We start from the raw sequence: 23,413 nt of genomic DNA, 5'->3' as shown, positions 1-23,413 counted from the left end.
ATATTTTAAAAAAGGAAGATCCTTTCATTCTAAGAGCCTCTGCTGCTGAAGCAGAAGGAAAACAAACGCTCTCTTTCCCGTAGCTTCCCTCTGTACGTACAGGTCAAGATCCACATGCTCTAAACCTGTGACCTCAGCCTGCAACACATGCAACCACTGACATGTGCAGCTGGTCGGCTCTCCCGGTCTCCTCCACAGAGGGAGTCCTGGGCTATCTGGAGGACAGCAGTGGAAAAAAAAAAAAAAAAAAAAAGGAGGACTGTGGGGCTGAGAGATGCAGGGGGGCTGCAGGGGACAAGGGTTTAGGTGGGGGGACAGGGAGCCTCCGTCTAATGCCTCCATGGTTTGTCAAGGGGAGGGGAAAAGGGGCGTCACCGTGGCTCACAGCTTAATTACTTCAAGCAACAGTAAGTGTCTCACTGGTAATGGCAGGAAGACAGAGGGAGGTCAGGCTCTGGGAGGAAGAGAGACAGACTCTACAGAGTAATAAGCGTGATAGAACAGGCTCTCTGAGTTTAGGACTCATCACTTGACAAAAGGTGGAAAAATCCTCTGCTGCACATGATTGAATTTACAAGAGGAAAGCTTTGGCTGTTTGTTGCTTCTGCTTGATTGGACAATTAAGGACATCATCACAATTGGACAGTTTACCTTGCTGTCTCTACAGACAGAGGACTGATTCTGACAGCAGGTGAAGGAAATAATATGAAGACAAAGTAACGGACAAATAGAGGGAAATGTGGAATGACTCTGACTGGTGAGGACTTGCAGTCACACTTGCCAGGAAGGCAAAGTAAATAAAGACACGGAGACAAGTGGAGGTGAGTGAGGCAATAATCTGACCTGACATTTTCATTTCATCTGCAACATACTGCATATATATGTATTTATTTCAAGTTTTCCCCTCTCTTCAAGGATGCTAACATCAACTCTGTATTGTGCATCATTCCTCAGCAAGACAGATGTTGTATCTTAAAATGATCTCCATTTGAAGTTTAAGTTCTGTGGGTTTCAACAAAGTTTTGCTGCACAGCATGAGTTTTTAAAAAGTGTTCAACTTCCAGGGACTGTCCTCTCATCAATGACTATTCTGCTAGTAGAGTAGAGAGATTCCACATAAATTCATTTAGTAAAAGTGTATCAGGTGATTTTGTGCAGCCAGTAGTAACACTGGAGCTGTTCTTCACAAATTCATTCACAAAGTTTTACACTGAACTGTTTAATCTCATAATCAGTTTGATTCAATCAACTCATCAGTGTTACTAGTTTATAAGTTTCATGCCAGACCAACTTAAATTATCTAGTTATCACTTTCTGAACCTTTTCAGAAGTTACACAGTGCATGATCCAATTCAATTTACTCATCAAGTTTGGGACCACTGTTAGCCTATTAACATACTTTCCAGCATGCATATTATTGAGGTTAAAAGCCTCTTTTTTTCTAATTTGAAGACATGGTGAGGCTTGCTCTGTGTATTTTTATAAATGTGACTCATTAACAAAGCAAACGACGCTGTAAAATGTAAATACTCCCTCATAAGATTTCATATGAATGTGTCATCACTGATCCTATTTTCAGTTTCTTGACACTGCTTTACTGGTGGTGAAAAAATAAACAGAACTGGATATCAAGCCTCAACTAACTCTCACCTTCAATCATCTTCAATTCAGTTTAGCTGACTCAGCGAGTGTTTACTTTGGAACGACTAAAGAGCAAAATTGGACAGCATTTTTACTTCTAGTTCAATTTTAACTCAACTTGAAAGCAGCCTGGTCAGTCTTTTTTTATTTGCTGGAACTATTGAAGTGTTTTTTTTTTACAGCGTGCGTAACAGAAGCTCACTATAAATCCACTGGCTGACAGAAGAAATGCAGGTGCAGCTGGGACTTTGCTGAATATGATCTGGGAATGTCCACTGCTGACTTCTGGTATTTGAGAACATTGAAAAATGAGGAATTCCCCATGTGTCCCATTATTTTTTTATATTGAGGGATATGAGCAGAATGGAATAATCCATGATAGGCAGATCTTTTAGGATCGTTGACTTGCTGTGCAGAAAACTGAAGACTGGAGCCCCACAAATGTGTCATTAACTCCTCATGCAGTCATTGATATCAATACTGACTGTTATGTAAGCTGACTAGTAACAATATATGTCAGTTTGAGGTCATTCAGAAACTGTCTGAAAAAATGTCCCACTCACTATATATCTTGGTCACAATTATTTAAAGCTGCATTAATTAGTATTTTTACATTAACGATGGGTCAAACGACTGGGTGGAATGTGAAAGGTTTTGCCCGTAGCACCGAACCCACAGAGAACTATAAACAACTCTGCAGATTTGATGTTTTTCAGCTCATTGTTTTGATTTTTAACACTTTTCGTTGAGTCTCAGCGCTCTCATTAAGTTGGTTTCCAGTAACAGCGGGCAGCGGTTTTCAGTGGCGAAGCTCTAAAAAGCCACAGTGCACGACCTGCTCAGCACCAAATAGCAGACAAACACAGTTAGAGACTAGCTGGTGAACATAGTGGAGCATTTAGCAGCTTTCTTTTTTTAGCAGTTGCTCTCAAGAGGTCAAAAACTCAATTAATACGGGCATCATTGTATTTTGTTTCAATGCTATGATTTAAAAATGCAATGATTTTTCATATGTGCTTTTGCTGTGTGTTTTGTGTTTTACGATTTTAAAGAGTGCCATGTAAATAAACTAATTAAGACTAATTAAAGGATAGCTCTCCTCTTACAATCCACCAGTCTCATTCAGCTTGTGTTAGACAAAGGGAAAGTGAGCTGACTAATCCAGATCAACTTCTTCTTTAGGTTCTTCATTAGTCACCCGCCAGCTAAACCAAATCTGCTGAATGAGGAGAGCCGGGTGTCTCCGAGGTTTGCAGAGCACCACAGGCCTGTCATGCCTTTGTAGCCAGACGCCGACGTGCGTTTGAAGCGCAGACGAGTCGCAGCCACCGGCAACTGTTCCTGCTGTGTATGCATGTGTGTGTGTGTGTGGGTGATCATGAATGAGAGCCAGAAACAGACACAGTGACAAAGATAGAAAGAGAGTAGCGGGAGACGAGGAGGGATAAAGCATGCGTGAAAAATTGATTAATCACTTTTGTCGCTGCTGAATGATTGTGACGTCTACCGCAGAGGACTGTGTTTGTTCTCTGTGTGGTCGTATATGTGTCTTGCTGGCACCTTTTATAAGTTTGCCTGACAGATGGTGATCTGTGTCTGGACTGATTTTATGGGGTTCATGCTGCATTTCCCAGTGACGCCCTGACACATTGTAGCTACGGAAAGGCTTTGCTACCATCTCTAGAGGTGTATGTGTGTGTGTATGTGTGTGTGTATGTGTGTGTGTATGAGCAGACAAAGAGGTTTGCGAGGCTTGCTGGCAGCTGAGACGTCTAGCCAAGTAATGACCACTGATAAACGTGCGCACACACATTAGCCAGTGAATAATGGTAAACACGTGTGCTTGAGCACTTTAACGCCTGGTTCACTGACAAATTACCTTTTAGTATTTATAACTGCGCTATTAGTCAGAGAGAGAGAAAAAAAAAGAGATTAAATAAAAAAAGTAATAAAATAAAAAAAAGTCATGTGTGATTGCCTGTTAGATTGTGATGCCTTCCTGTTGAGCTCCTCAGGCCAGGCTGGATTACTTCATGTCATGTTCAGCAGAGAGCAGGAAGTGAATTATTCATCTCCATTACAGCACAGCCTACTGCAACGCTCTTCAAACCACCGCAATCAATCTCCTTTCAGAACATTAAGATTGAAGTGCTGGTATTACATACGCAAATACACACTTTTTTCTGCATTATTTACTTTTGTCTTTCAAATGGAGAAATGAGCCTGTAATACGTAATACGTGTAATACGCGAACTAAACGCAACAGAATGATCTTCAAACGGGTCAACCAGTGATTTGAGCCTTTGACATGTCCTTTAGAACCCGACAAATACTCCACTTTTAAAAGGACACTTCACTGATTTTACGCTTGAAGTTCAAATTATTCATCATGGGGAAAACTACAGTGGCAAAGGTTCTAACATTTCCAGCAGCTCTGGAGGAGCTTTGCCAGGTATGACAAAATAATCCTGATGACGTCATCAGGGTGAAATCGGCTTGGAGACAAAACATTTGAACAGAAAGCCTGTTTTACAAACCAGAGGTGTGGAATTAAAAGAGGTATTTACCAAGTTGCATTATGGTAAATGGAGGATCCAGTGCTTTTGGAGCTTGAGCTTTGTTTTTTAAAAGTCTGTTACTTATGAGTCCATCAAAATTATGGAAGTGCAATACTGACTACTTCAATACTAATAACAATATCAGTATTCGAAAGTTAAAAAAGTATGATAGTGATCCATCATTTCGATATTGTTTATTAATATAAACACACAACATAATTAAACATTTTGATAAAGCACTCTGAGGTTTGGTTATTAAAGAATTCTGATTAAGATATGTAGTGAGTGAAACATTTTACAGTGTAAAAGTCAACTTGTCAGTGCTTTCTGGTGGACAAACTATGTAATGGAGACACTTGATTTTTCTGTACTGCAACTGCTTGTTACCTTTCAGCCAACATATATGCAGATACCAATCTATCTATCTGTGAGAGGATAAAACCTGCAAATAATATTGACAACTATGAACACCTAAGCATTGGTCAGGCTAGTCTATGGAGATGTTTTATGCACAAAAGCAAGTTTTTGTACTGAGCATTATGAGATTACTACCTCATAAAATCAGGATTCACAAATCAAATCAAACTGCGTGAATCCAGTTACTGTGAGGGAAGTTCAGGCATTTTAGATCCGATGCACATCAACAATCTCATGTTGGAAACAGCAGATCTTATACTGACCACTGATTAGTTCCTGAAATTAAACTGTTTTCTTCTACCTCAAGTCTTTGTGCTTTCCATTCTATAAATTGGTGAACTCACTACTCCAAAATAAAAGCATGTTCCTCTCAGACACTTTATAAAACTGTCCAACAGGAGACAAAAGCAGCCAACAACCGACCCTGCTGCTGTGTGACAGTCTTCCCCTCATCTGTCAAGACACAGTAAATGTGACAAAGAAGAGTATTTCATATGGAATAATGATCAGTTTAATAAAGTCAACACCAGCTTTGATACTGAGGATGAGCTGCAATACAACAAAAAAGGCTGCTTAAGTGTGATTAAAATGTCCTGAGAAAAAAGGAAGGAATTTAAGAATTTAATCTGTTCAATATGTGCACTAATACAGGCCATAAATGGCATTAAGAACACAGAAGAGCCTTGGATCAGCAGCAATTACAACGTGTTTCAAGCTTGGCGCTCCAGGCAGCATCATGAGGTTTATGCTGACGTGTCTCTAAAATAATGGAAACTGCAAATGTGTGTGTGTGTGTGTGTGTTTGTGTCATCAGTGTGTGTTTGTGTATAGATGTATATTTCACACCATCCTGTCAGCCAGGACAATCACAACTTCTTCAGAGCAACACAGTTTGAGTTCCATTGTGAGCCAGCTGTGAGACTTGTGACAATGTGATCAAATTCCTGCAATTCAAGAGTAATAAAAAGAAACTGTATGCTAATCAATGGACACTCCCATGATTTCAGTATAGTGAACATTAAAATACTCCAGTCTGCAGTGGTTGGTCAGTGGAACATGGTCATGTTATGTGAGCTATAGGCACATTTTCAGGAAGGCAAGATGCATCAGAAGACGGAGGAGCTTGGAGTGGCTCTAATGTAGTTTATACCCCCTACAATCATTCTCAGTCTGAACTTCCTGTCATGTTCATCCACTTTCCATTTCCACAACTTAATAAATGACAATTAAATTTCATTAACAACCTTGGAAATACTCAAAACAAGCTTTGCATGTGTCTATTGACAGTCGATCTCTGTCACACATTGTGTGTATCATTTCTATGCTTGCACACCAGCACCAAGACACGCACAATCACAGATTGTTTCCCAGCATCAGCATTCCTAAAAATCTGCAATTTCATCACATTTCCTTGCTGAATTTGCCATTTTTTCGTTTGCATGTGAAAAGAGGAAGCCTATTTTGACACGAACCAGTAGGAAGTAAGGATCAATGTCCCCACCGTCAACATAATGAGTGATAGTGGTGAATGCATATTATTTGTTACATCATTCATTCATTCACCCTACAAAAATCATAGAACTTTATACTGTGTCATAGTTACTGTATCTGTTGCAGTTTATTTCTGCAATTAAGTAGTTAAGAGAGATTTCCTCTCTGTCCACATTTTTACAAATAACCCCTGAGGACAAACAGAATTTACTGTCCAAATGACAAATGTTGTCACAAGTGTCCAAGTGATGTAAATCTTGCCATTTGCCAATGTTCATGAGGGTCGATGGGGTGGCAAAAGACTAAACAAGTCAGGGGCAATTCATGACCTAAAAGATCTTCACAGATTATGAAGAACTGTGAAGACCAGGGAAATTAGAGAGATAACAGATTATAACAAATATGAAGCTTGTATCATTTTTGGATGAGATGTTGGTATGCATCCATCAGTAACAAAGAGCTCCTGGGCCATTGGGAACTGTGGAGCTGGGAATTAAAACTGAACATATGCTCTAGTTTTCTTTAGTACCTTAAAAAAAACCTGAGGTTCCAGGAAAAGTTTCCTTTTGTTGAAAGGGGGTTACGGATTATGACTCAGCCATTCAGGCCATCATGGACCAAGAGCAAAAACTATAAAACTTATGTCAGAAATACGAACACACTACAAATAAATGAATTACTGCTCACATCATGAATTAACTTATGGTCCACTTGAGTAATGAATGTGATTTACAGTCTTTCAACTTGAGAAAAACCTCAACTAGAGTATTATGGGAAAATGGATGAAGTCCACCAACAATGACGGGGCTGGCCTGGCTGCGACAGGAGTTGGCAGAACATGTTATGATGTAGTAACTCCCATCTCCAACAACCTAAGATAACACTGATATAGTCAAGGGACATTCATTTTTGTGTTTTGTGCTATTGAACATTCCAATGGTGTGACAGCATTTTTTATCCCAAGACGAAGAGAAACATCATCACACGGCATGCCTTTATACAAGCTTTAAACCAAGACTGGAAACAATAAAGATATTGCTTGAGCACGCCTTCATAGTCACATACAGTACCAGTCAAAACTTTGGACACACTTTCTCATTCAAGTGAATGAGGAGTTGTGACTTTTGACCGGTACTGTATCTTGGTAAAGTGGACTGATGATTTCACTGTATGGGATCAAGTTAGGGTCAATTTAAGCGATCAAATAGTTTACAAATGACAAGTAGTAATATGGAGCAATCAAATTTGGCAGTTATCAAAGTAGAGTGTAATTGATAAAAGAACTACATTTCAGCTGGATTTCAACAAAAGTGCATACAGCAGAACAAAAAGCCAAGTGGTGTTCCACCAAATGAGGAAATATCTTTGGAAAAAAGTCTGTTTATCCCTCCAGTAGAGTCCCACAGACTTAGAGAGTCTATAACAAGGAGCACTGAAGTTATTCTGGAGTCTTAGGGTCAGTTTATGCTCCATCAGAACTACTTCGTATGATGTCCAACCACGTCCGAAATCAAAAGTGTTCATAGTTGATCAGGATGGCTATACTAGAAGGCAGACTGAAAAGTCGGCCATCATAGAGACCGGGGGTTCTGAAGCAATCTGACAAGCACTTTTGACGAAGTACACTGGTAGCTAAAGACACTAAATGTTGGGTTGTCTTTTCATGTCACCCTTCATATAAAAATTGTATAGATGCAGCGCTTCTATGGCAACCCAGTCACTATGATTTATGTCCAGTACTAGTCTGTGTAGCAGGACAATTTGGAAAATAGTTCAAGAGGTGTATATGAATTCTACTATTACAATGTTTGGACACTGGATATTAAAGCCGCACTTATCAATACATGTTAAATTAACAATGATTATGTGTAATAGTTTTTCTGAAGAGCTGGTGGAGACCAAAACAGAGCTAAAAGGAGAGTGAAAGTGTGACTTTTGTCGAGTTTCCAGAACAATGACTCCAAATAAATGTTGCTGGATGTATAAATAGGTAACATGTTTGCCGAGTCAAAGTTTTCAGCTTGTTCTGCTGCTCCAAAGCTGTACCAAGTGGCCAAACAAACAAGAAAACAAAAACATAAAAAGAAATGATGTAGCTTTAAGCACCTAAAGGTTGTGACTAGGCAATATGCAAAATACAATATTTGGGATGACAACTGAGTAGCTACAAAAAATATACAATATGAAAGTAATACTGGCCTTAAAAGCTCTTATTATACTATTACGTTAGTGACTGATGTGAGAATGGACTTTTACTGATGATGTCTTTCACCTCTGCCCCAGAAATCATCTTGGTTGCTGTGCAGCAGGACTGCGCTATGATTCTGCCTGTAGTGGTTTTGTTGGTGCTCCTGTTGCTCTCTGGACCAGAGTCATCTCTCCAGGGAGACACCAAGGAGATCGGGAGCAGTGATAGGATCCTGGAGAGAGAATTCATCTACGCACCGCGTCAAAAACGTTCTGTGGTCGACCACAGTGCCTCCCAAACGGACAAATGCTCCTACACCTTTATTGTGCCTCAGCAGAAGAATACCGGGGCCATCTGTGTGAACTCCAAGGAGCCCGAAGCCCTGCTGGAGAATCGGGTCAATAAGCAGGAGCTGGAGCTGCTTAACAGTGAGCTGCAGAAGCAGCGACGGCAGATTGAGGCACTGCAGCAGTTGGTAGAAGTAGATGGGGGTGTGGTCAATGAAGTCAAGCTACTGCGAAAAGAGAGCCGCAACATGAACTCCCGTGTTACGCAGCTCTACATGCAGCTGTTGCATGAGATTATCCGCAAACGGGACAATGCTCTAGAGGTGTCACAGCTGGAGACCCGTGTGCTGAACCATACAAATGAGATGGGGAGGCTAGCTTCACGCTACCGCGACCTGGAACATAAGTATCAGCATCTGTCAGCACTCGCAAGCAACCAGAGCGCTCTGCTGGTGCAGCTGGAGGAGCACTGCAAGCGGGGAGGATATTCATATGGTGTGGTGCAGGAGAGGATCCGTCCTGTCCGTCCACAGCCTCCAGTGATTGCTCAGCCTCCCCTACAAAGGCCTGTATTGTCTCCTGGAGGCTACAGACCCTTCCATCCGCCCACCTACACCCGCCACACCAACAACCCCATGACTAATGAGATACAGAATGACCAGAACTCCAAAGAATTGCCACCTCCTCTGCCCACAATGCCAAGTGCTACATACAGCTTCACAAATGAGCCCTCTGGTGAGTACATGCCCTCTCTGGCATTTTCACATCTTTTCTTAAGGTTAAATTACATACACATGATCTTAAATGACCTCAGTTAATGTCTGTTAAACTACTATGTAGCACAACAAAGGCTGACAGTTAGCTCTCATATGATAATACAAAAATTCACATCTCTTGCTCTCAGAGGAGAAAAACAGAGGTAACTCTGCACTTAAAACTTCTTTTCTAATCGTAAATTCTTCAGCTCTGCTGTACATGAGCTGTATGGGAAGATGGTCAGACAGACACAACAGAGGAACATAAATAACTGAAAGAGGGAAGAAAACATGGCGTCAATAAAGAACAATTTATGCAACTTGATATAATATGGGAACAATATGAAATGGTATGGGAATCCCAAAGGAGAAATCATTCTGAGCAGTATTTGGCTCAGACAAATCATGCAGACCTACATTAATAGTCCTCTCTGAGGCAAGGATGATGGTGGATCTAACAGGTGGCTGCAAAAACAGATTTCATGTCCAGTCGGCCCATAGATTTTCCAGCAGGAAGGAAAGGGACAAACTTTTCCGAAGCAAATGTCAGAATATATGATGAAAGTAAAAAGTGTATCAAAGTGAATGCATTTCTGACTCTAACCAGGCTTTATTTCATGTGACTTGTATTACGTTTCTTTAAAAAAGGATGGTTTAAGTAAATGACGTATAGCTGAAAAGACTGGTCTATCAATTAATTAGTCGATTAACAGAAAATTAATCAGCAACTATTTGGATAATCATTTTTCAAGACAAATGCTCAACAATGACTAGTTCACCCTTCTGCTGCTTTTCTTTATTTTATGTAATAGTGAGCTGAATGTGTTTGGCTTTTGAGCTGTTGGTTGGATATGAAGTTTCTTTATTTATTTAAGAATATTGGGTTTAAGAAATTGCGACTGAACATTTTTCAGAATTCCAACATTTCAGACATAGTATTGATTTATTAATTTAGAAAATAACTGCCAGATTAAACATGATGAAAATAATCATAATGTGACTGATGTGAGGACATAACGTTTTTAGAACAAACTGATGATGGATGGAAGGATTAGCGCACAGTGGCATTTGCAGTGAGAAGGGAAGAAATTGGCAGTGAGTGTTATCAAACAACAAAACTCAAATTTTGATGATGGATGTTTCTTGAAATAACTCAAACTTGATGTATTATTTTCAATACCAGATGACCACCAGGTGATACTTGCAATTAACATTCTGTTGAGTGTAAAATGCTGTACTTTTAAAGGCAAAACTAAACTGGGAGTCTGGTGATATTCACCTTGTGCAAGCCTTTTTTTTTGTAAATTTAGTCTAAATAGTTATATTATTTCATATATGCATTCATTTGCAGATATGAAAGAGACACTTTCATCCTGCTTCAAATGTCTATGATCACATATGTCGCATGTGCTGTAGGTGTCATTGCAATATATTTCTTGGGTTTTCCACGAGAAGAAGTTTCTAAAAAAACTGACTTGTGAGTTGCCTACATTAGGCTTTTTTTTTTTGCTGCAGTACAGTAGTACTCTGCTCTCTGGTCACTCACTCGCCCAGACACACTGTGGACAGGGACAGAGGGGGAGCAATAAACAACTGTGGAAAATAAATAACTATATAAAATCCGATAGGACAGAATTATGGAATATATTCTATGTGACCATGTCCCTGATGCTGGACACTAATCCACATCCTCACCCTGACCTCCGCTTATGCACATACTTTACACCCTCTAGTGTTTAACCTTCACACTCACACTCACGGACACACACTTTCACAGCATTTTAGTGTTAATGCTGAAAATACAAAGTTTTCTAGACTCCAAGGTGGACAGATGCAACCATCAACCACTGTACATAATGGAATGATGAGATCTAAATAAAGTATATTTGAAGGTATCGTCTCTTTTTTGCTCATGATAATATTTACTGCTGCCAGCATCACAGAAACAAAGCTATGGCCTGGAAAGCATTTGTCATATTTGGCACACATAACACATGGTAAACAGTGACTTCACTTTTCCAGGGGCCCTCTTACCATATGTTTTAATATTCTATTTGATGTTGCAGTGTCTGTTAGTTGCACAGGTTGTTAGTCATCGTTCCTTTTCTACTGCAGGTCCATCCAAAGACTGTCTGGGGGCTCTGGAGAGCGGATACACTACCAGTGGCATGTACCTCCTGAAACCAGACAACAGCAACCACCTCATGCAGGTTTGGTGTGACCAGAGACACGACCCTGGTGGCTGGACTGTCATCCAGAGACGTCAGGATGGCTCTGTCAACTTTTTTAGAAACTGGGAGACGTACAAGGTACTAATGAGGATCTGATCTTAGAATTATAAGGATCTATGTGCCTTCTAGACTGTTCTGATATTCATGGCATTAAATGAAAATGACTCAGAGTCATTCTTTCCAACAAGATAAGAGTTTACAGCCACACTAGTAGCTGTGTGAGGCTGTACTTAGGCACAGCGGCATTAAATGCTTATAACAGCATGCTAACATGCTCACAATGACAATGCTTGCTGTTTAGCAGGTATAATGTTTACCATGTTCGCCATCTTAGTTTAGTGTGTTACTATGCTAACATTTGCTAATTAGCACTAATTACAAAGTACAGCTGATTTTAATGTCATTAGTTTAGCAAGTAGACGAAAAGTCAAGATGATCACCAAAGTTATTACAATTCATCCTGAGGGGAACATGGATATGTGAACCAAATTTGATGGCAATCAATCTCATAGTTGTCAAGACATTTCACCCAAAACAATCAGAGGGCATTCAGACCAAAATCAAACTTATGTTAAAACAACTCAGAGCCTGCACACTGTAGGTGGAGGTGTGTTGCTTCAGGTACAAGTGAGACATAAAATGAGATTCAGGAAGTCCAGTTTGACAGATACATGAATTTCAAGGCTTCTCAGACACCAAAATATTGCACAGTGGTTTGTTATACTCACAGACAGGATTTTACAACTTTCATTGTGACTAGAAATACTGAGTTCACTCAGTTCAGAAAGTGCACGTACATGTATGCGATTGGCCAGCACAGTGCATTACGAAAGTTGAGCCAGATTCAACTTTTTGCCTGACAACTCTTTTGAGTTTTTTTGCTAGAGCAAAATGAGAATGAGCAGACTGCATTTTTTTATGGCTAATGTCAGTCTGAGTGGGACCTGAATATCACAGTCATGGTGGGATTGAGGGGGAGTCAGGGGTTAGGGGATCACCAAATTCATCAGGGTACATCATCTGGGAAACATGAATATCTGAATGAAATTCTGTAGATATTTTACAGGATAAGTGATCACATAAGTCATCAGGATTCATCCCTTAGGCACCAATTTCAATTGATCCAATTGTTATGTGGAGGGGAGCACTTGAACCCAAATGCAGGAGACCGTAGGCAGAGTAAAGTTGAAGAATAACTTCTTTATTCTAGGCTCGGGTGCAGGCAAAGTAAAACTGAACTAAAAAGAACTGAACAAACAGAGCATAACAAAGGATCCAACAAAACTGAACTGAAAAAACAGAACTTAAATACAAACTGAACTAATGAAACAACAAGGAACAGGTGGCAAGACACAAGGGCAGGCTGGGAGCTGATTGGCTGGGAAGACACATGGAGCAAGGCGGGGCTAACAAGACTGATGCAGGGCAGGTGTGGAGCACAGGAACACAGAAGGGAAAGGCAGAGCAAACAGAAAACCAAAAAAAAAAAAAAACAACAGAAAACTCAATATAACCATGCACAAACTGTCCCAGTACTCACATGAACACAACTAAAATAAGTCACAACGAGCACACACAGCAAAATAAACATCAGCATATATTCCTGTTAACAAAAACATGAACAATCAGTCTGCCAAGCGGAGTGGCCTGCATATTAAGGCTGCATGTAACAACATTAATTGAGCTAAAAGACAACTGCAGCTCTGAATAACATAACTACTGTTTCAGTTAACGTTAGCACTTAGTTCCAATGAGAGTCAATGTAGAAAGCAGCAGTATCTCAAGTGGTTCTTAAATATAATGGTGGAGAGACATAAACCAGACTTGGACAGAACCATAACAACAATAGCTGCCAAAATATTTCACTAAAAGCCAAAATGTCAACCTCATGGTAGCTAAAGCCCTGGGGAACATGAAGGTTTATACAAAATGTCATGGAAATCCATCTAATGGGCATTGAGAGAATTCAGTCTGGACCAATGGAGTGGACCCCAGGACTGACTGACAGTGTCATCCTTCGAGCCAGGCCATGCTGCTGGTATAGCTAAAAATTGATACAAGTTCAGATGGCTGTTGCTATGATGGTACAGGAAAGAAAATGTAACAAATGAATAATAAACTATCATCCCTCCTCTGCCTCTAACAAAACAATTATCTTTCTAATGAGGAGCAGGAGGCCAAGGTAAAACTTTAGAAGCGAGGGTGGAGTGAAACGTACTTAAAAGAGTACTCCAACACTTGGGTATTTTACTTTCATTAAGTTTGGTGACACTGGATCCTACATTTCCCATAATGCAACTGGTTAGTGCCTGTCATTATACACATCCTGTCTTTCTTTCAAACTCTAGAACCTGGTTCTGCTTGAGGTTTCTTCCCGTTCAAGGGGAGTTTTTCCTTGCTGCTGTCCCCAAGTGCTGTTGGGTTTCTGTAAATTAAAGAGTACGCTCTATGTCAAAAGTGCCCTGAGATAACTTTTGTTATGAATTAGTGCTATATAAATAAAACTGAATTGAATTGAAACTCCATACCTCCAGTTTTGTAACTCAGGCTTTCCGTAATAAATTTGAGGTTTTAATTTGTAGTCATCTTCAGGGTTTTTAGTGACCATGGTCTCCATTTGTTAAAATCCATTTGTGTAAGTCAGTCTTGGGCTGACTTACACAAAATAAAATAACAGTTGCATAAAGAAAGTGAAAATACTAAAACTATTATGATAAATGGATTAAAGGATGCAAAATAAGCAAGCAAACAAGGTCTGCGCAAGGTCTAAAGACTGTATGCTTTCCTGTCAGCCACACCACTGGGCTGCAGCACCTGTCCTTTAAGGGAGAATCAACATTAATAAACACACAACACACACACAATACAAAGTGGCCATTATATATAAATTAAGGAAAAGAAATAAATACAAACTATGGAATTGGCTCCTACAGGGTTATTTGATCAAATTTTAGAAAGCTTATATTAGGATATTATACAAACATTTTACAGTGCAATGAGGAAGTGCAATGTCGATGCGTGAAGTTGTTTGGATGAGTGGTTCTTGAAAAATATATAAAAATACCTCATAAATAACATTGATTTGCTTCTTCTTCTGCTCATGGAGTCAACTGAAATATGGACAGCGCCACTCTGCCATTGCAACCCACATTGTGGTCAGAGGTGGGATTACAAAACATTAAGTAATGTATTTATTTGAAGCACTAGGAGTTTAATTTAATCTTGAATAAATTAAACATGGAATTTATTACAAATTATATACATGTACAACTTAAACATTAAAAACTATAGTTATATCAATATTTAAAGTTCAGTTCAATAACTACAAAAAGACTAAAGGAGAAGTCTGCACAGTGGAGCAGTTAAGGGAGACCACAGTGCATATGTTCATATTGCCATGGGACCTGGCAAGCAGGAGAGGTGAAATACTGGTGGAACATATCCCGGCACCCTCAGTGCCTCTGCTGATGCTCTGTTCCTCAAATACTCCTAATGGAACCCAGTGTGCTGCCGTCAACAGACATTACATCAGTTATGACATAATGGCCCAGTTTTGTAGCCATGGAGTAAAACAAAAGTTAATAGAGATGCACTTTAGAAGAAAGTCCACAGTTTAAGACTGAGGTTAATAATTGTTAATGGAGCCAGTCCAGGGCTGTTCTACATGTACTTTTGATTCTGGACAACCAGATTATACAGCCTTAAAATCTGCTATTTTAATTATTATAATTAAAGAATAAAAAAGAATGAGAGAGGAATGTCAGAAAGGATGACAGTATATCAGTTCACCAAAATGTTAATAATGCAATACATAGGGTTCAAAGAAATGAATACGGAAACTGAAGGACAATAATAAGACCGGAAGTTTCCTAACATGCTATTATGTAAGATCTAGCCTGTTGAGTTAATTGACAACAGCACAATCAATGTACTGTGGGTACATGCATAAGTCAGAAGAAAATAAAATATGCTCTGGGTTGCAGCTACACAAGTGAATTGCAAACCTGTATTGATTCAAAATGAAGTGGATCTGTTCTGCTAGAAATGTGGGCGGCAGACTGAAAAACATGGCTGAAACTCCTGTGAAGACAACCTTAAGCCTTTCAATGGTTTAGTGGCTGCCTCGCTGCAGGCTGACTAGGCATCAGTGGTTGTAGCCAAACTCCTCTCCATTTCCAGACTAGCCTCTGTTCCACTTGTGTATTTCACAATCTGTTTTGTCATACAGGAAATCTTACATCAATCTTTCTTTAAAGCTGAGATATGGCATTGGCAGTTTTTAGTCATATGCTAAGCAAAATGAATATCTACTCCTGCAACACTCGCCATTTTCGCAATGCACTGAGAAACTACGACTCCCATGGGGTTTTGGGTTGAGGGTAGGAGTCATCTGAGGTAGTCTACTACTTACAGATGTGTGTTGGTTGGTTATGCATCCCACTTTATGGAAAACAGCACCAACACTTGGCAGCCCCAGCTAGTGGGCCAATTTCAGAATAATTGACAATGGTGTTGCTAAAGTAAACAGGAGCTAGATGACTAAATTCAGTAGCAATTGATCAATTTCCTCAGTGGCTATGGGCATGTGAAAGGGTGAAAGGGTGAAGGGGTGAAACTGCCATGCGGACATAATACATAGTTAATACAGTTATATCTGTGATGAAATAATTAAAACTGCCATTTAGCTCCAACAGCTGAAATCCATCTTTAACTGAACAAACTGGCGGACCAACCCAACTCATTGTATAATAAATGAGTAATCATACGAAAAACTCAACAAAATCAAATTTATGAGATCACACCAGCAGTTGAAACCAATCCAACTGAACTACACATGCTCTCAGTGCTGCAGCCAGTGCAGTGATCTAAAGACCATGTTGTGTTTTTCAGTGACTACTGGTGGAACCCGACATTACGTAAATACAAGTGCAAGATGATACATTTTGGTGCCAAAGATTAACATCCTGCAGCCCAAAGTGAAGACATCCCAATCTGGATACTTTTCTCAGTACTTTAAACTCAGGACCGAAGCACAACGGAGTACTTCCAAATTGTCCCCCAACCAGATCTTTCCCCAACCCTCCCTCAATGAGTCAACAGGGCACTTAAAGCCAATTACACATTCACATTTGGCAGGGACAAGGACTCCCTCCTGATTTAATCCATGTGTTACGTAATTGAAGCCAGGGATTCAGACGCACAGTGAGCTCTAGTGGGGAGGATCTTAAACACGTCCTGCCATTATGCCACTGCTTGAGCCTCGTGTTCTGACATCATACCAGTGTTTCACAAATGTCTGGAAAACATGGGTGGTTTGTTGCTGGAATTTAAAGGCCATATCCAAGGGGAGGAAAAACAGCTTCTTTCTTGTAAATGATCAAATAAAATAATAACTGTGGCATTTTCTATTAATTCATGACAGTAGGAATGGATTGTTCCTGACTCATTCAATGTCTTTCTTCTACCACAGCAAGGGTTTGGAAACATTGATGGTGAATACTGGTTAGGCCTAGAGAACATCTACTGGCTGACTAACCAGGGCATCTACAAGCTGCTGGTGACCCTGGAAGACTGGACTGGACGCAAGACCTTTGCAGAGTATGCCAGCTTCCGCATCGAGTCTGAGGCCGACTTCTACAGGCTGCGGGTGGGCCGATACCATGGCAACGCTGGAGACTCTCTTACCTGGCACAATGGCAAGCAGTTTACCACACTGGATAGAGACCATGATGTCTACACAGGTGAGTGGAATGTAGCGCAAGAAAAGGCAATCATAACTGTTGCTGGGCTTTTGTTTGCAAGAACTGCAGATGTTTTGGTATCTGATTCAATTAATCCCACACAGTCGCATCAGTGGACCCAACTTTTTACTGTATATGCCATTCCTCTCATTGAATGAGGGTGAGTAAATCATACCTGGCTGTATTCAGGGTTGAGTTATGCACCCACAATGGTGAGTTGATACAGACACTGCCCTTTGCAAGACTGGTGACATGTCCATGGTATAAGTTGCCTCTCACTGAATATCTTGGGATAGATCCAGCCCCACGCCACCATGCACAGGAAAAGCAGGTATGATGGATGGATACAGAAAGTGGACATACAGATATAAAGTACAAAGCACTTAAAAAGCTATGAATGTTTGGTAGCGTTTCCAAAAAACAGAGGTGTGTCTTGAGTTAATCAATATTCAAAGTGAAAGGTAAAAATTAGTCAAAACAGCCAAACCCATATATTTAACCAGCATTCCCTATGCGCTACTGAAGCATCCATCCATTCATACAAACTGTCGATTCTCATAACCTGCTCTTCGTAAAGGACAGCAGGGTCATCAGTGTAGATTCCCTTAACGCTATTGTTTGGACCTCATATAGTAGCTACACTGATAAGGATTTGTCAGAAGGTGTCCGTCTCAGCTCAGCAGATGACATTAAAAGCTGAAGTGCTGGACTTATGCCTCTCCTTTCTGCCAGTGAGAGTAATTACAAAAGCACCGTTGACATATGCTTACGTCATAGGCTCTGTAGCCTATTCCGTTGCTACTGTTGGGGCTATAAAACAGTGGATAAATCATTTTGAGCGTCACACAACCCTCATAAAATGACTTGTTTTACTATCAGAATTTGATCCATTCGGTCCAATAACATTTGGGTAGTCTAGAAAAGCTGTGCAATCAAATTATTTTATCCTCATTCAAATTAGCAGAGAGTTAACTGGAAGTTAGCAGGCTCGGCTGGCAGAAGTCTCTGGGGCGCATGCTCTGCCCCCACAGCATGCACAGTATGCATTCATCCAAACCCAACCAGATTAAAAAGTCTGGTATACTGTGAAATACAGAGAGATTTATCTGGTGGTGATAGGCTTAATCAGCATTGTGTGAACTTGTTTGGCAAGGACTTGAATGTAACTGACGTTCATTTATATGTAAAAGTTCCAAACTGCAGGTTTAATCTTGTCCTGGGTTCCTAAAGACACCATGAATTTACTGTTGTGTCATATAAACTCCAGCCAGAAGCTGTTCCAGAGAAATTGTCGGAATTGTTCAACCTGAAATTCACATCAGTTTAATGTACAATCATAAGCAAAAACACCTATATACTGTATAATATAGCTTCTCAGTGTTTCTTGCAGTTCTGTTTTTTGAAAAAGTGATACTCAGCAACCTATAAATGTTACTGTTTAAAATGATTCTCTACTTTCAGAAGATTACTGCAGCAATTTGGCAAATTCAATTTGGCATTCAATAAACCACTTCACCCGTATTCAGTGTCTGCTCGTTCAAAATGTGTCCAAATGCCCATGTTCTGTTCTTCCTCTATGACTGTCGATATGCATGCAGAACATAAACATTTGTATGCATTCAGAGGTTCAGAGGCAGTATTGCAGTAATGAGGTAACTGTTCTGGCCGTGATGAAAAAATACAAAAATGACAATTATGCAGGAATCTTATGAAAATAACTGATTAATGATGAATCCTAACCCTGACCCTGAAGAAGACCAAATCAACTTTATACCAGTGAGTCTGATTTGATTCTATGTGTCTCCAGGTAACTGTGCCCACTACCAGAAGGGAGGATGGTGGTATAATGCCTGTGCTCATTCCAACCTGAACGGCGTGTGGTACCGTGGTGGGCATTACCGCAGCCGCTACCAGGACGGCGTCTACTGGGCCGAGTTCAGGGGAGGGGCTTATTCTCTGAAGAAAGTGACCATGATGATAAGACCCAATGCAAACACCTTCCATTAACACTTCAGAACAGATTTTCCTGGACAAGCAATTCCTCCAAAGGGATTCCACTTCTATATCACAAAAACAGGCATCCTTGATTTGAACTTCGCACACAGTCTTCGCTTTTTTCTGTTGGCTGCTTTACATTCTTAATGTCTCTTCAAATTGTGCTTTTTAAAATTTTATTCCCTCTACAGGTTTAGGTTTTACTTATCTTGTAGGACTTATAAAGCATCATTGCGCACAAATCAACACAATCACACAGAAATACATTAAGTGGCTGTAACACCTTATCCCTGTCTCTTTCTCTGTGTGCTTTTGTTGATTTGTTTATTTTGTTGGTGTGCACAACTTCAATAAGTAAAATATAGTACAAAACTTACAGCAAGATTGTTTTGATATGTACAGAGTAAAAATCCACATTGCTTTCATTCTATATCACTGTAAAATATCAACACAAGAATGTATATCCAGAGATCAGAACTGCCAACTGGCAATAAACTCTTGCTTCATGTTACCATTGGTGCTTATATGTATAATATAGACTGAGACCAGTTCTAAAGGAGAGAAATCCAGCTATTTATTTTGATACAATTTTCTGGAAGATTTTCAGTAAATCTGTCTAATTTGTAACCATCATTTCCTTTCTAACTCTTTTGCTTCTTAATTTCTTCTAATATTTGGATATGATCATAGTTTTGGATCAAAGGTCAACTGACTGCTAAGTACTGTATGTGACCAAAATACAAAGTTTAACAGGTCAACTTTTCTTGAATCTAAACAACAGAGACTGTAGACTAAACAGCTATCACTGAATACACTAAGCTATTCTATAATGCTTGTTGTGTCTTTATAGTGAGATTAGAAGTTGCAAGACAAACCGTTGTTGTGGCCACTAATGGTGCAGAAACAGCCCTTTCTTCTCATATCCTGATCAACCATTGATACTGTTCAAATGTATCAAATTACTGTGCATTTATGTGTTTTTGAAGGATGATGCTAATGTTTTGGTACTGAAGATTCTGATACTCAATATTTTGTGCCACTACTCATTAACTTTACTGTATTTAACCATTTTATGCTCAGAAAAGTATCCGTGTTTACATAGATCTTCCATTCTATACACAGATAGCAGATAGCCTGGCTCAAAGTTCAAAAATGCACCCCACACATCTAAAGATCTCTGATTAACCCAGCACATCTTGTTTCTTTAATTCTTACATAAAAAGAAATGTAAAATCACCAATTTGAGGTTTAAAGGAGAGTTAGGTGCTGGAACTATTTTTTGGTGACCAACAGCAAAGCACAGTGCCAGTTTGTTGCATCAGAGTCTTGTTGTCACGGTGAGGTTACCATGTTTGGTACCATTGTGTCTGTGCAGAGACAAAAAAAACAAACTGACAACCCGTGCTGTAGCTGGAACACAGAAGTACTGGGCAAATGGATTGTTGTTAGCCAATTGTTGTTAGCCAATAAAAGCCAATAAAAAAAAGTTCAAACACATAACTCTGCCTAAAACCACAAACTGATTTTACACATCTGTTTGTGTACAGCTTAAATAAATGAGACACAACATGTTAATCAGTGAGCTTTAGAGGTGTTGGTTGGTGAGTGTTTGAACTTTGGACAGAGCCAAGCTAGCTGTTTCCCCCTGCCTCTAGCCTTTATGCTAAGCTAGACTCACCACATCCTGATTCTTGCTCCGTACATCTTGAACTATTTGTCACCAGCTCCAAAACAAAGACCCACCACATCTATTTCATGTTGACGTTGTGAATTACATTACAGCATTGACAAAAACATTTAACAAAAAATTTGCAGGTGTTCCAGGAAAAAGTAGCTACACTACACTACTCGGTTCAGTGTGTGTACAACTCAGTCATTCCCTCTACCCACCAAAGGTTTCTGATCTGTTGAAAAGATCGGTCACTGTATTAGTGTGCAGATACAGTATGTACCAGGTGCTCTGTGTATATATATGCTGTTTCCTTAAGAGTATTTTTATAGTCTGTATGTTATCGATCTTGCAATAAACTATGTACAGCTCTGCTTGTCTTTCCAGTGACCTCATTTCAATTAGTTCCACTTTTTTAATGATTCATTTAATTTGCTTGAATCAGAGATACTAATTACGCTTCCTTCCTTCACAAGGAAGCAACTTAAACCAAGTTCAATCTTTCATCCATCTGGACTACTATCACACATTCCATTAACAGAGATGAGAGAAGTACTCTGATATCATATGAGTCCAGAAAACCAATTAAAAGTAAACTGAAATACTGGTAAGACAAACAGTAAGACATAAGAATCAAGCAAAAATCAATGAGTGAGTATGTAGGAGTACGGTCACTTTACATTTAGAACCAGTGATAAACAGAAAAGCCCCAAAATGATTCGTTCTCAAATAAATTCAGCCAGTTATATTACTCACATCATGCTGTGTAAAAAAATCAAGTGTCAAAGTGTTTTCAGACTCATTTTATCTATTCACATTCTCTCTGAGAAGATGCACTTTCAGACTGACAGGGGAAGGCATGTACCTGAGTGAGCAACGTCCCCATTCAATTAGGATAGTCCTAATGTGCAAGACTCTGTCCCTGCTACCACTATATGTACAACCAGAACAGTATTAGTGTCAACAATTAGACTGGAACTAATCTAACTGTTGAAAATGCTCTCTTACAAGCAGAACTGTTGTGACATCCTTGCTGCTGTATGTCGGCTGTGCAGGTATTTGCTGAACTGTAAATGATTAATTGTCCTTACAAATAATCAAGTGCTACTTTACTGCAGAGAGATGTGCTTGGGGTTATGGGTGTGGAGCCAGCCTGGTTTAACAGATTTGTATCAGATTTTCCTGTCAAGGTATTTCACTTGAGTGTGATGTAGTGACTGGTGGACACCACTGACACAGAAGTGACATGGTTACTCTAATGCTCAGTTAGCCAAAGGGAGGAACTGGAGAAATTCTGTATGCTACAGCATACATATCTGCTCTGAAAATCACTTGCCCTTATTCTCAAAGGAGAACTCTACATAGATAGAGAACTTGTTTCCATGCACCCAATAAAATCCCTTCATTTTAAACTATATTAGCATAAAGCTGTAACAGCAGCTTTCATTACCAAACGACATTTCTACAGTACACCCTAACTAATATGGTATTATTATGAAGACATCTAATTCAAGTTATAAAAGCATTAAAGATAACACTACCTGACACCAGTGTATCTGAAAAATATGGAGTTTTTATTGTTCTCTGCAGCAGTATTATAAATACAATGGAGGTATAATTGTAATGCAAACAAACTTTTCATTGCTTTCAGCAGTACTACAGCAAGGCCAATAACTGAGTCTAGGTACAGCTCCTATAATAAACCAACTGCCTACTTTCATTAGCAACCAATGAAATCTGAAGTACATAACAAGATTCAGTGTTTCCCCTAGGTTGACTGCTTTGGCCTGGCCGGGGTACTATAGGACTCTGCATGAGACCTCTGTAATCATTGAGGATGTCTGACCAACGTCCCAAGTTCCAACCTTAATTTAAAAGGTGAATGTGCTGTTACTGTTCTGGCAACTGAACCACTGAATGTTCTCTACAAGCCTGTTAGATGAATTGAATATGTCAATGATCACACTCAGTGCCTGAAAACACACTTTCATAGAATTTCCTTGCAATTAAATTAGACAGCACTAAAGTCAACAATTTTACAACGATGTTGTGTCTAGGGACAAGGTCGCCTGGGCGCTGCCTGAATAACAGAATGATTCAACTCTTTTCCTTCAGACTTGATGTGGCATTTCACTGTGTCAACACCAGCAGTTTAATATGTGACTATTGTCTCCTTGATCGATCAAGTTTGTGTTTGTCAATAAATCTCTTTGCTTAAGACATCCATATCTCCTATTTCTGCATTTATGATTTAACCAGTTCTCAATATTTTCACTGACACTGATTTGAACACTTTTAATCTCATTGCAAACAACAGGGGACTGACAGTAGGTCAGATAAGAAATTATGTGTTATACTGAAAATATTTTATTGGTTGGAAATCATGCTTTCCATCATGCTGTTATGGACTTTATTTTACAGCTCATGGCTGTATATGACC

General features: G+C 39.6%; 2 protein-coding genes across 3 annotated transcripts in view; one reads left to right on the top strand and one right to left on the bottom strand.

Annotated features, from left to right (window-relative positions):
- The window catches only part of LOC121885275 (ras-specific guanine nucleotide-releasing factor RalGPS1-like), a 121,262-nt gene that overhangs the window by 57,753 nt on the left and 40,096 nt on the right, over window positions 1-23,413 (bottom strand). The gene's annotated exons all lie outside the window — the stretch shown is intronic.
- LOC121885276 (angiopoietin-related protein 2-like) lies at window positions 444-20,817 on the top strand. Its single transcript, XM_042394573.1, has 5 exons — window positions 444-821; window positions 8,391-9,317; window positions 11,453-11,646; window positions 17,039-17,309; window positions 19,117-20,817. Exons 2-5 carry the CDS (start codon window positions 8,426-8,428, stop codon window positions 19,314-19,316), a joined length of 1,557 nt encoding a protein of 518 aa, XP_042250507.1. The 5' UTR covers window positions 444-821; window positions 8,391-8,425; the 3' UTR covers window positions 19,317-20,817.

This window comes from Thunnus maccoyii, chromosome 19, assembly GCF_910596095.1.
Source record: "Thunnus maccoyii chromosome 19, fThuMac1.1, whole genome shotgun sequence".
Taxonomy (NCBI): domain Eukaryota; kingdom Metazoa; phylum Chordata; class Actinopteri; order Scombriformes; family Scombridae; genus Thunnus; species Thunnus maccoyii.
The sequence above is the reverse complement of the archived record's forward strand: the minus strand, read 5'-3'. Positions and strand labels throughout refer to the sequence as shown.

Coding starts and splice junctions, on each gene's coding strand:
- LOC121885276 (XM_042394573.1), top strand. CDS start 8,426: ATGATTCTGCCTGTAGTGGTTTTGTTGGTGCTCCTGTTGCTCTCTGGA. Junction 9,318..11,452: donor CTTCACAAATGAGCCCTCTG/GTGAGTACATGC, acceptor TTTCTACTGCAG/GTCCATCCAAAGACTGTCTG. Junction 11,647..17,038: donor GAAACTGGGAGACGTACAAG/GTACTAATGAGG, acceptor CTTCTACCACAG/CAAGGGTTTGGAAACATTGA.